This window comes from Aethalodelphis obliquidens, unplaced genomic scaffold (assembly GCF_003676395.1).
Source record: "Aethalodelphis obliquidens isolate GAN/ISIS:26980383/991018 unplaced genomic scaffold, ASM367639v1 scaffold25, whole genome shotgun sequence".
Lineage (NCBI taxonomy): Eukaryota > Metazoa > Chordata > Mammalia > Artiodactyla > Delphinidae > Aethalodelphis > Aethalodelphis obliquidens.
Window position 1 is genome coordinate 33845617 of NW_020837969.1, and position 14892 is coordinate 33860508.

Below are 14892 nucleotides of genomic sequence, written 5' to 3' on the forward strand. Positions count from 1 at the left end.
CATCGGCAGGCGGCTTCTCAACCACTGCGCCACCAGGGAAGCCCTGAATTCTGTGAACTTTTATCAATGCCACGATGTGTCTGATAATTTCATTTGAGCTCATTTATTTCTCAAGTAAGGTTTTTGAGTGCAGGAACAGTATCTTCTCTGATCTTCCCAGAAACCCCAGGTAGGCAGTCCCTCCTTCTTGATGTCACGATAAAAATCACTGCATAAATTGGCTTCTGCAGTTAGAGATCCGAGACTCTGAAAGACTCTGACGTGGATTGTTGTCAGGGGTTCAGGGAAGTTGCAACACAGCGATAAAAGGAATGACGTGGGAGGGCATGCAGAGCATCAGCGTATCACAAATACCATCCTGCCAGTAGAATCGTTCCATTCATCTGCTTTCAGAAATCTGCTAAAATGACACACACACGTACATATCTGTACACACATATGTTTTACACGTAAACACATTTTTATACACATATATTTACACATACATCCATATACACACATCAACACACATTACGCACGTGATACACACATGTATATGAAGTAAACCCTCAGCAGAGGACAGGGCCCGGGCAAATAACAGATATGCTTTGGTGGGGAAGGCAGGTGTAGGCCTGGCCCCGCCCAGGAGGGCTGCCGGGAGCCTGGCGTGTGTGTGCCGGGTGCCTGGGACCAACAGCCACAGAGAGGAGCAGTGAAGGAATCTGCCTAGGGAGGGTGAGGTACAGCAGCTATGCTTTTGGACCATTGCCCCTCCACACAGCCATGACACTGGGTGTCCCCAGGGTTTCTAGGGTTCTAAACAAATAAATGTCTTTTTACCTTTGCTCGTTCAGTCTCTAAGACTATTTGTGTTGCACACACGAGAAAAGGCAAGGATGAGGAATCCAGTCTCACCCTCGCTGGACTTCAGTGTTCTCATCTGTACATTGGGCTTTGTGTCTTCTGTACTTTGTAGATTTCTTGTGGCAGAGAAGGGTACAGACCCAGGGCCATTCTAGACACTGGATCCAGGCCCTGATGGGCTGGACCTGAGGCAGGTTGAGCCTGTGGCCTCTTGCATCTGAGTTTTCATTGACCAGATCTGCATGTTTAAATTTCATGGTTTTCTTGGTAAGAGAAATAGGAATACAGGTGATAGCAAGAGCCAGCCAGAATGTCCTGTCCCCTCTCTGCTCTCCTGGCAGCCCAGTTCCCTCCCTGGACCCTTTTGCACTTTACAGAATAGGTATTTGTTTCGGCTTTGCCTGTTGCTGTGAACACAGGACCAGACATCCGTGTTTTGTTTTCTAGGGAGATGTGCATCCAGCAGGATGGGAGAGTTCATCTCACCGTCGTTTACTTTGGAAAAGAAGAAATGAATGAGGTCAAGGGAATACTTGAAAACACTTCCAAGTAAGTCTGATGTGGAGCCACGGTGGGGAGTCTGGAACCTTAACGCGGGAGGAGATACCTGAGCTCATGCAAGCCGTTTTCACTGTGGGCGACCCAACCCGAGAGAGTGACAGGCTGGCCTTTTGCGTGTGGTGGTGTCGGGGGTGGGAGTTCTGCGCCCTCCTTCCTGGGGACCACCTACCTCACACCCGCCCTCACTGTGAGGAGTGTCAACTCGGACAGTGGAGACAACTGCCCGGAGCACCCAGGGTGGGGGGCAGGGCTCCTCCGGCCCCCGCCTGACACAGCAGGTTTGGGGACCGCACGTGGCAGGGGTGGACTTGGGGAGCACAGCCATGCAGGGGGCTCCTTCTCAGTCCCCGCTCGTCAAGGTTCGCTCTCATCCACTTAGCAAATGGCCTCACCCTTCTGACTGTCACTCGTTCTGCATTTTGAGAGATCAGGGGCCAGTGATGCTGGGGAGGGACCCTAGATTAACAGAAGCTGTTTAACCAACACTTTTGGACCGAGAGCTCTGGATTTTTACCTTGTTCATCAGTTACGTGGAGGATTAAATGTATTCAAAAGCAGAAGAGAGGGGTTTTTCTTACCAGAAGAAATGAACAAGCATGTATTTAATGAGTACATATCTGTGGCATTTTCTACTGGTGAGGAAGCTGGCAGCACTGCCCACTCCCTCTCGTTCGCAAGCTGCAGGTGAACGACGAGGTGGGTGGTTTCTCCATAGATGCAGCTTGGAGGGTGGTCAGAGGTGCTGGGGGCAGAAGTCGTCTGAGTAGGTCCGTATGGTCTGAATATAAACAAGTCCCTCTGTTTTGAGTCTTTGGTACATGGTAATAGGATGATAGTCAAAGTCTAAGATGCCGAGACTGAGTGCACTTTTTGTATTTATTTTCAGGCTTTATTACCAATTTTGTGTTACGAGCACAAGATCAGAATGCTAATTATTATTCAAACATCTGAAGCAGTGCACTGGTCAAATTTTGTCCACACTTTTGTAAATAAAGTTTTATTGGCTAGCAGGCGTGCTCATCTGTTTCTGTATTAGTTATGGCTGCTTTCGGGCTACAGCTGCAGGGCTGAATAGTTGTGACAGATACAGTGTGACTCGCAAAGCTGAACCCTTTACTGTCTGGTCCTTTACAGAAAAAGTTTGCTGACCTCTGTTCTAAAGCAATAAGGAGTTAAAAGAGTTTAAAACTAGTACCAGCTTAAAGCTATGGTACCTGTTGAAGGGAGATCAAAGGGAATAAAATAATTCAATATCTTAAATGTAAGTGAAATAGAAATCTCTCGACTCCAATGCATTGCAATATCCTTTTCATCTCTGCTTAGGAGTGAGGAGTGTGTTACTAGAATTCACGTCCTCTGCCCAGTGGATGGGGTTTAACATCTCTGCAAGTAGCCACCCCCTGGGTGTGGACCTTTTTCAAGTTTCCCAGATGATTCTGACATGCAGCCAGGATTGAGAACGATTGTTTGGGAAAATGGTGCCCCCCCCCCCCCGCCCCCAGGGGCTGCCCGAGGGAGGCCTGGGTTGCAGCCAGCTGCCTCCTTTCGGGGTATCTTGAAGTAGAGATCCAGGTGATTCGAAAGCCCAGCCAGGACTGAGATATCAGTCCTGTTGGCTCTGGCACCTTCCGAGGACATCAGAAGGTGATCAGATGTCTGATAGATACGTGTAACCAACTTTCCATGAGTCTGATGGACGAGTGGAAGGCCAGTTGAGACAGTGTTACAGGAAATACACTTTCTAGTGACCGGAGCGCCCAGGATTCTATCAAGGCATTCTCCGCCGTATCACATGACCTGGCAAGCTGAATTCGCAATCAGAAGGTTGTGTGGTGAGCAAAGAATGAATCTGAACGAGAAAAGTAAAATCATTTGAGGGGTAGGGGTGGCTTGGAAAGTTTCCAGAGGTGAAGCTACCGTGATGGGGACTCGTCTGGAGCCCGAGTCAGCTTTAAAGCAGCGCTGCAGAAGCTTCGGCGAATTCATTGGAGCGCCATTTTCCGTGTTGATTCCTCTTTCTGTTCACTGGCGACACTGCAGCGTTGATGTCGCTGATGCCGTGGGGTGTGTCCTGCCCCTTCCAGGGCGTTGCTCTAGGAATGCCCTGCCCTCTGCCACCAGCCTGAGCTGATTTCCCACGGCCGCCTGCAGCCCCACCGTCCAGATGAAGTTCCTCATCACCCACTGTCCCAGCCTGGTACCCAAGCTGGCTCTTACTTCTAACTTTGTTTTGATGACTTACTGCCCCACAGCCAGATGGGGGCTCGGTTTACCTTTGTCTTCACGCCCATTATTCTCTCAGGTTTGGCCTTCCCTCCATCCTCCTTCCTATTTCCTCAGACCCCCTACCTGTGCATCGGCACCCAGGTCCCTACTCTGGAGCTCATCCTGACCTGTCCTCTCCTCCCTGAACTGTAACCATACACCCCTTCAGCATCTCTTATCTGTGGCACTTGGCATAGGATTTGCCTGTTTACGTTTCTTTCTGCTGTCCTCACTAGATTATACGCTGCTTAGTAGTACTGTGGCGCATGCTTCTGAAACTCCAGCCCTTGGCACTGGGCCTCACTCAGGTTTAAAATGTTCAGTGTTCATTCATCAGGAGAAGGACAATGCCAGGTGTGTAGTAGATTTGCACACATTGTAATCTATATAAAACGCATATACGAAGCTTTATTTAAATACCATTTTTATCATTCTCTTAAGATGCTAGAGCTTTTATTCAAATGCATCTTATCTTTGAATAATATAATAACCATTGTTATTAACATGAGTGATGTCATTTAATATTCACAGCAACCTTATGAGATAGAAGCTGTTATTAACCCCACTTCTTAGATGAAGAAATGGAGGCTTAGAGAGGTTGTTACTCAGGCTGCCACCCCTGCCCAGGGGGACAGCCAGATCTGAACCTCGTCTGTAACTCCTGGACTCCAAGTCTTAACATTGCACCAAATTCTCACTCCAAAAACCGATCATTGTTCATTGAGAATAATAAGATTTAAAACCAGTTTAAATGAAATTTATTTCGTTTGGCTATCAGCATTGTGATCAAACTGTTCTAAATCTAGCTAATGTATATATTTTAAGAATATCTTGAAAAACCCCAGTTTAGTGACTAGCATGCAGTGTCTGTGTCTCTCGGTTTACGCTTACTCTGTCGAGCTTTACTTCTCAGTTGATTGCTGTAGAGCAGTGTTTTGCAAACTACGGTTTGTGATTCATTAGAGGGTTGTGAAATTGATTTAGTGGGTTAGGTGCAGTGTTTTTAAAAAATCAAAATAGAATAGAAGATTATCAGAATACATCACAAGTATTAAAGATAAATATTGTTTCATGAAACTTTAATTTCAGAGTGTGTGTGTGTGTGTGCACGTGTGTGCGTGCGCTGTGTCATGATTTATAGTATATTCTTTTGAAAGGGTAAGGGTTGTGGTCAAAATATTTAGAAGCCACTGACGTAGATAACAGTACAAATCAGTTTTCAATATCTGATTTTTATTCCACATAGGTTTTCATACTAAGCTTCAGTTAATCTCAGATTATGCCCTGGCTCAGTGGTTCTCAAATATAAATGTACTTTGAATAACCTGGGGTGCTTTTTAAAATACAGATTCCTGAGATCCAGCCCCAGAAAGTCTGAGTCATTAGGCCTCAGATGAAGTCTGGGAACCAACACTGAGAATGAGCTCAACCTGTGATGCTGATGTGGGTGGTCCATGGCCCACATTTTGAGGAATTCTGGCCTAGGTGGACATTTGCTTGGAGCTGTGTATTAGGAAATTTTAAAAAATTCATACTGGTTGGTGGATTTGCATGAGTTATAATTTACTGCATGGTATCTTCATCTTTGTCCACTCGTCAGGACACAAAGGCATCTTTCAGTAGAATCACCTCTGACACTGAAGCACTAGAACTGAGATACTGCCCTGTCCTGTGAGTATGTGTCTGAGAGAGGGTTTTGTGTGTGTGTGTTGTCAGGAAAATGCCCTGTTGCCATGGTGTTGTCCACATTTCATGCCTCTTTGAAGGGATTTGCTTGATGTGTACCCTCAGGAACATTTTATCAGAACATCCCAAAAGAAAATTGGGGGGAAAGTTGTCTGAAATTTGAGAATTGTTGCTTTGTTTTAATATTTTTTCGTAAACAAGGGCGTTTTAGATAAGAATCTCATCTGCTAAAATGAAAAAAGCTATACAATGAATTCCTTCCTAGAAGATAAAGAGTCTTGGATCCTGGGAAGCACCTCATAGGTGAAGGCAGCACCTAGGCCTGTGGCCATCTCACTGGGCATCTGCCAGAGAAGGGGCTAAGCATGACTCTGCTTGGTGACCAGCTCTTTGTGGAGATGTGCCTGTATTTTTAGGTATTCCAAGTTGTTCTTTGGGGGATTCAAACATGGCATATAGACTATAGTATTGTGACAGTGTTAAATTTCTTGAGTGTCATTATTACATTGTTATAATGTTATAAAGGAGAGTGTCCTGGTTCTTGGGGAGTACTTATCTTTGAAAGTGAAGTTGCCGTGATGTCTGTAACTTCAAATGGTACAGAGGAAGGAAGAAAGGAAGGGAGGGAGGGAGGGGGGAAATATGGCAAAACTTTAACACTTGGTGAATCTGGATGATGGTATATGGGTACTTTACTATGCTTACAACACTTCTAAAGGTTTAAATTTTTTCCAAGTAAAACATTGGGGGAAAATATATTATGGAAAAAATTAAATGATATTAAGTTCATACAATGGAATATAATGCAACAGTTAAAAAAAGGTGATATCAGTGAAAATGGTGGAATAAAGAGCTTGCAAAATTCTCCTCCATAAAAATAGTGAGAAAATTACTAAAAATTCTCAGAATCAACTTTTTTAAGAACTATGGAAATTAAAGCTTGCAACAGTCTGGAAAGTGTTTATCCAAATGACTGAAGTTTGGTGTGAACAGGAAGCTTTGTGAACTTTGACTTGCCCCATTTCACCTCCGCCCCCAGCTCTTCAGTAGCCTTGAGGACCAGCAGCACATAAGAATCACAGCCGGGCAGACCCTGCTCACAAGGTTGTCTTCATTTGACCTGACTCAGAGGGCTCCCCGTGGAACCTTTTATCCAGGGGTATTTGACAAAAAACAATTATAGGAAGTCTTTACCTTTGTGGCTGCCTGAGGTGTAGATAAGAGTTGGGGCAAGCAGTAGACTAACCAAAAAGCTCAGAAGGTGAATCTGAGGAGTGAGATCTCCAAAGGGGCTTTGAAAGCTCCAGCACATTCCTGGGGATCCAGAGGCTGTGCTCATACTTAGGAAAGACCTGAGCAGGCCCTTACTTTTTACCTCTGACTGATCTTGAGGCTCTGTGCAAGAAGGAAGTAAAGGCTCAGGTAAGTTGTTACCTGCTTGGTTGTGTGTTGATGACATGCCCCACCATGCTCACAGAGTCCCCACCATGCACACAGAGTCCCCTGGCAAAGACTGGGAGACTTGTTGGTTCCAGACATTTAAGGAAATCCCTGCTTAATCATTAGCTTACCACTAAGTGGTCACACTCAAGAGTACACTTTACAGAATTAGTTCAGGAGAGTCACTGAACAAACAAACAACAAACAGCAACAATAGCAAAACCCTGAGGGGGGTGGAGATTCTGATTTCCAGGGCTGCCACATTACATTATTTAAAATGTTTAGCTTTAGGGCTTCCCTGGTGGCGCGCAGTGGTTGAGAGTCTCCCTGCCGATGCAGGGGACACAGGTTCGTGCCCCAGTCTGGGAAGATCCCACATGCCATGGAGCGGCTGGGCCCGTGAGCCATGGCCGCTGAGCCTGCGCGTCCGGAGCCTGTGCTCTGCAACGGGAGAGGCCACAGCAGTGAGAGGCCTGCGTACCAAAAAAAAAAAAAAAAAGTTTAGCTTTAAACAAAAAATTATGAGGCATGCAAAGAAACAAGAAAATATGGCTCATGCACAGAGAACAAAATCAATCATTAGAAATTGTTCCTGAGGAAGCACAGGTGTTGTACTTACTAGACAAAGACATTGTCAACTGTATTAAATATGTTCAAAGAGTTAAAAGAGACCATGTTTAAAACACAAAGAAAAGTATGAGAACCATGTCTCACCAAATATAGAGAGATCAGTTACAAAAAGAACCAAATAGGAAGTCTGGAGTTGAAAAGTACAATATTTAAAATTCACTGTGGGGCCTCAACATCAGGTTTGAACAGGCAGAAGAAAGAATCAGTGAACTTTAAAATAGGTCAATTGATATATGATATAGTTTGAGAAACAAAAATAAAAAAGAATGAAGTAATAGAAAACCTCAGAGACCTGCAGGATACCGTCAAGCATGCCAACACAGACACAATGGGAGTGCCAGGATAAGAGAGAAAGAGGCAGGAAAAAATATCTGAAGAAATAATGGCCCCAGACTCCCTGTATTTGATGAAAACATTAATTTACACATCCAAGAAGCTCAAAAACTCCAAACAGGAAAACTCAAAGAAATGCACGTTAGACATATCACAGTCAAATGGTTGAAAAACAAAGAGAGAAAGAATCTGTGTTACTGAGTCCAAGCTCATACTGCTTACTGCACAACAGGCCAGTAAATCAAGAGACAAATTGTTGGGGCGAGGAAGGAATAACGACTTTATTTGGAAAGCCAGCAGACCTGGAAGGTGGTGGACTAGAGTCCTAAAGAACCATCCTTCCTGAGTTAGAATTCAGGTTCCTTTTATACTAAAAGGGGAGGGGGTGTGGTTAGTTGTTGAAAACTTCTTGGTGCTGGAATCCTTCATTCTTGCAGCTGTCCATGTAGGTCAGGTAGGTCAGGTAACGTTGTTCCTGTAAACCTCCAACAAGACAAATGTTGTTCTCTGTTCTGCAACTTTTTATCTCTATATGAATGGAAAAGAGTTATACCTTTAAAGGTCAGAGCCTTGAGAATGGGCTACCCTGTACATTTCAGGCTATAGCCAACGTACTAGCAAAAGCAGTAGAATACAAAGAAAGTAAAAGAAACAGATCCAATATGGAGTCAGATTTGTTCTTCCCTATTACATAAGCAGCAAGAGTGAAGCAACTTATCAGGTCCATGGGATCCTTAATGAGATGGAAAGTGGGGTGGCATATTCAAAGTGCTGAAAGTAAAGTACTGGCAACCAAGAATTCAATATTCAGCAAAACCATCCATCAAAATTGAAAGAAAAATTAAGACCTCCTCAGTTAAGAACTGAAAGACTTTATCACTAGTAAACCTACCCCACAAGAAATAATGAAAGGAGTCCTTGAGGCTGACATGAAAGGACACTGGACACAAACTCAAATCCATGTGAAGAAATACAGAGGGCCAGTAAAAGTTACTACATAGGGAAATATGAGACACAGTATAAATGTATTTTTTGCTTATGCTTTTTTCTTATCTGATGTAAAAGTAAAAAGATAACTGCATAAAGCAGTAACTATAAATCCGTATTGATAGACACACAACTGATTTTTTATATGTTATTTTGTTCCCTGCAACTTTACTGAATTTATTTATTAATTAAAATGGTTTTTCGGGGAAGTCATTAGGGTTTTCTATAGATAGTATGATGCCATCTGCAAATAGTGACAGTTTTACTTCTTCCTTTCCAATTTGGATGCATTTTATTTCCTTTAGTTGCTTAATTGATCTGGCTAGGACTTCCAATACTGTACTGTATAAAAGTGGCGAGAGTGGACATCCTTGTCTTGTTCCTGATCTTAGAAGGAAAGCTTTAAAATTTTTACCGTTGAGTATGTTGTTAGCTGTGGACTTATAATATATGGCCTTTATTATGTTTAGGTACATTCCTTCTATTCCTAATTTGTTGAGAGTTTCTATCATAAGAGGATGTTTGAATTTTGTTTGAATTTTTTCTGCATCTATTGAAATAATAATATGATTTTTATTCATCATTCTGTTAATGTGATGTATAACATTTTAAAATTTGCAGATGTTGAACCATCCTTGCATCCCAGGGATAGATCTCGCTTGATCATGGCCTATGAACATTTTAATGAACTCTTGAATTCAATTTGCTAGTATTCTGTTGAAGATTTTGCATTATGTTCAGGGATATTGGCCTGTAATTTTCTTTTCTTGTTGTGTTTTTGTTTGACTTTGGTATCAAGGTAATGCTAGCCTCATAAAATGAGTTTGGAAGTGTTCCTTCCTCTTCAATATTTTGGAAGAATTTGAGAAGGATTGGAATTACTTCTTTAAATGTTTGGTAGAATTCATCTGTAAAGCTATCTAACCCTGGGCTTTTATTTTTTGGGAGGTTTTAATCTCCTTGTTCATTATTTGTCTGTTCAGATTTTCTATTACTTCATGATTCAGTCTTGAGTGTTGTGTGTTTCTAGGAATTTATCCATTTTTACTAAGTTATCTAATTTGTCAGCATGTAATTTTTCATAGTTGTCTCTTACAATATTTGGGATTTCTGTGGTATCAGTTGTAATGTCTCCTTTTTTTGTTTATAATTTTATTAATTTGAGTCATCTCTCTTATTTTTCTAGATAATAAGCTAAAGGTTTGTCAATTTTATTTATATTTTCAAAAGAAACTGCTAAAACAATTGTATAAGCAGGCTTGTATATAAGCTCAGAAACTAGAAAACTCTAAATTGTTTAAAATGCCTACTATGAACAACTGGCTGAGAATATATTTAGCCTTAAATTACTTACCACATTCAGATCCCTTTAGTAAATAGAACTCATAAGAAATGTCAATATTCAGGGCTGTTAGATTTAAATTTTTAAGTTATACATCAAATATAATATTTCTATGTAAATTTTTAAAGGTTTTTTCTTCTTTTTTATGAAGGGCTCTTGTGGGAAGTGTCACATTAAGAGAATTTCCTTGCAGGAGTGGGAAGAAATTTGTATTAGAGTAAATCACATTAGACAGCAAGATCTTTTATCATTTTTAAGCCAGCAGTTCTGGGAAATGCATGTCAATTAGAGAAATTAAATCTCCGGTTGAAACAGTGGCTGCCTCAGGTCATTTTAACCTCTGTCAGCATGACTACATATAACCTGGAGGAGACCCAATGCATCAGACTTATGATATAAAAGAAAGGAATTGACTGAGAGACTCACGAGTTTCATCAGTTGATAATACAATTCAAGAAGAAAAGAGAAGAAATAATTATAAGTAATCCTGGGGCCATTTGGAACTGCAGACTCTGATTCATAACAGGAAATCACATAGTAGAGAGTATAATGCCCACATTCTACCATGAAAAAGCCCATTCCTCATGAGGCCATTACTCTAGACATGCCGCTAAATATTGCATTTCTTTGTATGGCTAAATTAAATATTTCAAACCAAATTGCATTTTATTTTCTTCAGCTCTCTTTTTTTCTGTTACTTACATATTTGTCATCTTCTTAAAAGCTTTGTTTGTGCCTGTCCTTGGGAACGTGTTGGTTGGAGCCTCTTTCTGATGGGGGAGGTGGGCTTAGGATGTGTGAGGGCCTCTCCAGTGCCCACCTGAGGGGATGAGGTGGTGTCTTGGGGCAGCATCTCCCACAGTGACAGGTCTGAGACACACTCTGTGTTTTACATTGACTCGTCTCTTGATTCACCCAGTGTTTATTGAGCTGCACTGTGTCCCCGTGGGCGCCACTTACCGCACAGTGCTGATAATCTCTGAAGACAGAGATAAGAAAACAAAGCAGTCCCTGTCCTCCAGGGTTTAGAGGACAGACCAGGTGGTCCAGTGCACAGGGCACGAGAATGCACTGGGCCCAGGAGAACGGAGGCGGAACTGGCCCAAACGCCTGGGGGCCCAGAGAGGGCACCTTGTTTCACAGGAGGGTGAAAGGCAGTGACACTCGATGTGGGCCGTGAGGATTGGGTGGGATCTTCACTGGAGTCAGGGGAGGAGGTGGATTCCAGGGAGAGACCACTGAGCTGACACAGGAGGCCCCAGTGCGTCCATGCTCTTGGTGCCCATCTTCCAGCTGGTCGCTACAGAGGGGATGGGGATGAACAGAGAACTAAACAGGGCCCCTGCCCGTGTAGCTCTGCGGCCTGCATCTGGGGTTGTGGCCCTGTGGTCGTGTCATGCACATTCCCAAACCCACGACCCCACGGGCCAGTCAGTGTTCTGTGTTGAAATGTGTCCTTGCTTCTGCACAGCCTCTTAGTATGCTGTCCACGTGCTGCTGGGCAGGACACTTGGGCCCAGCGAGCAAGTCCCTCTGCGGGAAGGTCGGGGGCCCGGTTATCCTGCAGAAGCTGGTGTCCCTTCATCCCGTGCACCCTGTGCTCCGGAGCTGGTGCTGATGAGTCCGAGATGGGAGGGGGCGTCCCACTCCCAGCCCAGATGCTTCGCAGTGTGTTCATCTCGCCATTCTGGAGAAGAGGGGAGGGAAGTTGTTCTGATTTGGTTTCTGGTGTCTCCAGCTCGGCCCTCTTTCTCAGCAGAGATCACGTGTCAATTATCAGAGGTCCCTCCTGATAGCAAGAGAGGAGAAGGAGGGGTCCTGGTTAATTATAGGGGGTGCTGGGCTGAGTGATCAGGAAGAGGGCAGCACCGATATCCACCTGCAGACAGACGTGTAACTGAGCACAGTGACCTGGCCGCCCCACTGGGAACCACGGATGGTGACAGAGTTACCCTGCGCCTCTCCAGGGCCCAGGACTGGCCGATGGGGCTTCCCAGGCCAGCAGGGACTCGGTGTGCAGTCTTGTCCAGGTCCCTCATGTCCCCTGCCAGCCGGTGTTGATCAGGGTGGATGGGAAGCCAGGGTTCTGTGGGGCGTGGGAAGCAGAGACGGCCGGGGCCCGTGGGGCAGAGGGGCCGCTATGTGGACAGCAAGTGGCAGGAACTGTGTCCTGGGGCTTTGCGTCTGGCCTGTGGATGCGCTGGAGAGTGGGTTTAAAGTGCACAGTCAGGTTGGGTGGTGCCGTGGGTGTAACATGGGTTATTTCATCCTCGTTGGGAGGTTGGACGAAGAGGGAGGAGGCAGATTGCGTGTGCATCCGGCCATGGACCTGGACCCGTTCCCCGAGATCTCTTCCTCTACAGACCACACACTGAAGCATGGAGGCTGATGTTCTAAGACTTTAAAATAAATTCTACCTCAAGGTCATCTCAAGCACTAGGACGGTGAGCTGTCCCAGCCCCCTTTCCCAGGGACGGTGACCAACAGGCAAGCTCCCTTCCCTGCCCTCCCCTCCCCCACCCCTCCCCCGCCCCTTTCTCCCCTCTTCCTCCCCTCCCCTCCCTCCTCCCCTCCCCCTCTCCTCCCCTCCCTTTCTCCCACCTCCACCCACTGCAGCAGGGCAGAGGAGAGCAGTCCATCAGCAGAGTTCAGACCAGGGCTTGGGGAATTGGGGGACAGAACAAATGAGACTAAGCTCTGTGTGGGGTACGTGTGTTCCCCCAGTCACCACTCTCCCTGGACCTGTAGCCCTCTGCTGCCTCCCGACCACTCACTCAGCCCCCTGGCTGGTCATGCCTTCGATGCTGTTAGTTCAGCTTCTAATGCTGCCTGTATTCTTATGTAAGTATTAAACACGGCTCCACTTTGTGTAAATGTTTGATATTCTACACAGTAAATAGCAAATATACTATTTGTGTGTAAATATTTGATATGTCAACACAAATGGACTGTAAGCTGTTTGGGACAAAAATCTTGCTGGTCTTTAACACAGTGAATTAAGGACCTGCCTTCCCCTACCCTTGGAGAAAGTTTCTTGCCATTGTTCAAATGTGAAGCATTTTTCTATTTGCAATCTCTAATGATAGACCCTGGGAAACCTCTGGGAGGAGCCACCTGAGTCATGAGTCAGATACACGTGAACAGGGATTTGGTGCTCGGGCATGTAAGCCCTCCCTGCCCTGGAAATTAGTCCCTGTGGTCTCACAGAGTGTGAACTGTGAGACAGTTGAGAAAAGAGACCTGCTACAGCTGTGAGAGAAAGCCGGCCCACTGCACAGTGGACAAGTTCTGTGAGGCTAGCTTAGACGAACAGGTGAAAACCCAGGCATCTCCCAAGGGTAGAACTTTCCTGAGAACTGATCAAGTAGGGCAGGGGGAAGTGGGCTGTAGAAACCTCCAGGGGATGCAGAGGTGCTGCGAGGGTCTCACTCCACCTGGATGTCTTCTTTGCGGACAAGGGGGCAGCGCTGTCCCTACCAGGGAACGCTGGGGCATAACCCCCAGGCGACTCACAGAAAATAGGAACTGGGGCCCGCCTACCCAGAGAGAAGAGTCAAAACGGAGTTCCGAAAGAGTAGAACCGGGTAGAGCAGTGCTGGGCTGAATCATCCAACAGTAGAACCTTAGCATGTAAAGGGCCTGAGGTCTGTACCATGAGGCTTTGCAGCAAGGAAACTGAGGCCAGAGAAGTGAAGTGACTGCCCCAAATAATGAGAGGCAGTGCTGGATTGCAGTCATTCGTCTGTGGACACGGTTAGTCACCAGCATCCACTGGGTACCCAGTGGGGCTGGGCAGCTCCAGGCCCTGGACCTGGGCTCCTGGCTTACACTCCAGTGCTCCTCCAGGCACCAGGCCTTCTGCCTTAATCTGAAAAGCATGTTTGGCCTCAGACTCAGACAAGCTTGGGCCCAGATTCCCAGGATAAAAAACCCAAGCTCACTGCCAGGTCTGAAAGGAGGTGACAAGTCAAGGAAGGGGTAGCAGAACTAGTTCCACCGATTAAACTACCAGATACACTTGAAAAGTTTATGACTGTATTTGTGGTGACCTTTACCCGAGATAGTTACAGACTTTAAACAATGGAGATGGGTTTTGAACCTCTTTTGAGGCATCAGGATTAGAGAGAATCGGGAGATGGGATAGGCTGGGTGGGGGGAGGACTCTGAGCTGCGGGCGAGGAAGCCATCAGGACAGGAAGGGTGTGTCACGGGAGAGGGGCTGGCCAGATGCCAGGCCTGTACAAGTGGAATTGGGAGTCCAGTAGGACCCAGAGTGGGTCCCTGTCCCACTAGGTACTAGATGAATTCCTGGAATTTTTGCTCAAGACGTGCCGCATCTCAGAAGGTTCTGGGAGAGAGCAGCCAGGTGAAGAAGCACCTGGACTCCATTCCCTCAGGCCTGTGCTGGTAACAGACTGGCTGATGCTCGCCTGGTGCGCGTTATACTCTTAGCGTCACTTACCACGCTGATCACTCTGAGAGCAGTTAAGGAAGGTGTCGTTATTTCTGTTTTGCAGATGAGGCAGCCGAGGCTCCAGGAGACTAATGGGCTTGCCTAGATCACAGTGTTAATCCGCAGGGCAGCCAGGTCCCAAACGTCCTCATCTTCTGAATCCAAGTGCCATTTCCTTACTGTGCTCGGCTGTTTTACCTTCGGGTGGGGAAGGGATCCAGGTGTAAGTGTGTCTGGGGATAGACATACACCCGGACCACGCTGCCGGGTTCCTGGAGGGAATCCCGATGAGAAGCTGCTCAGTGGGGCCATTGCAGTGTGGCTTTATATCCTTGGCCACTGGTTTCATTGG

General features: G+C 45.6%; 1 protein-coding gene across 3 annotated transcripts in view; it reads left to right on the forward strand.

Moving 5' to 3' along the window:
- Positions 1 to 14892, forward strand: part of CSGALNACT1 (chondroitin sulfate N-acetylgalactosaminyltransferase 1) — a 328662-nt gene that overhangs the window by 299926 nt on the left and 13844 nt on the right. For all 3 annotated transcript variants that reach the window (XM_027122991.1, XM_027122992.1, XM_027122993.1), the window contains exon 5: positions 1291 to 1392. In XM_027122991.1, the coding sequence (XP_026978792.1) occupies positions 1291 to 1392 (102 nt within the window). The remainder of the gene's footprint in view (positions 1 to 1290; positions 1393 to 14892) is intronic.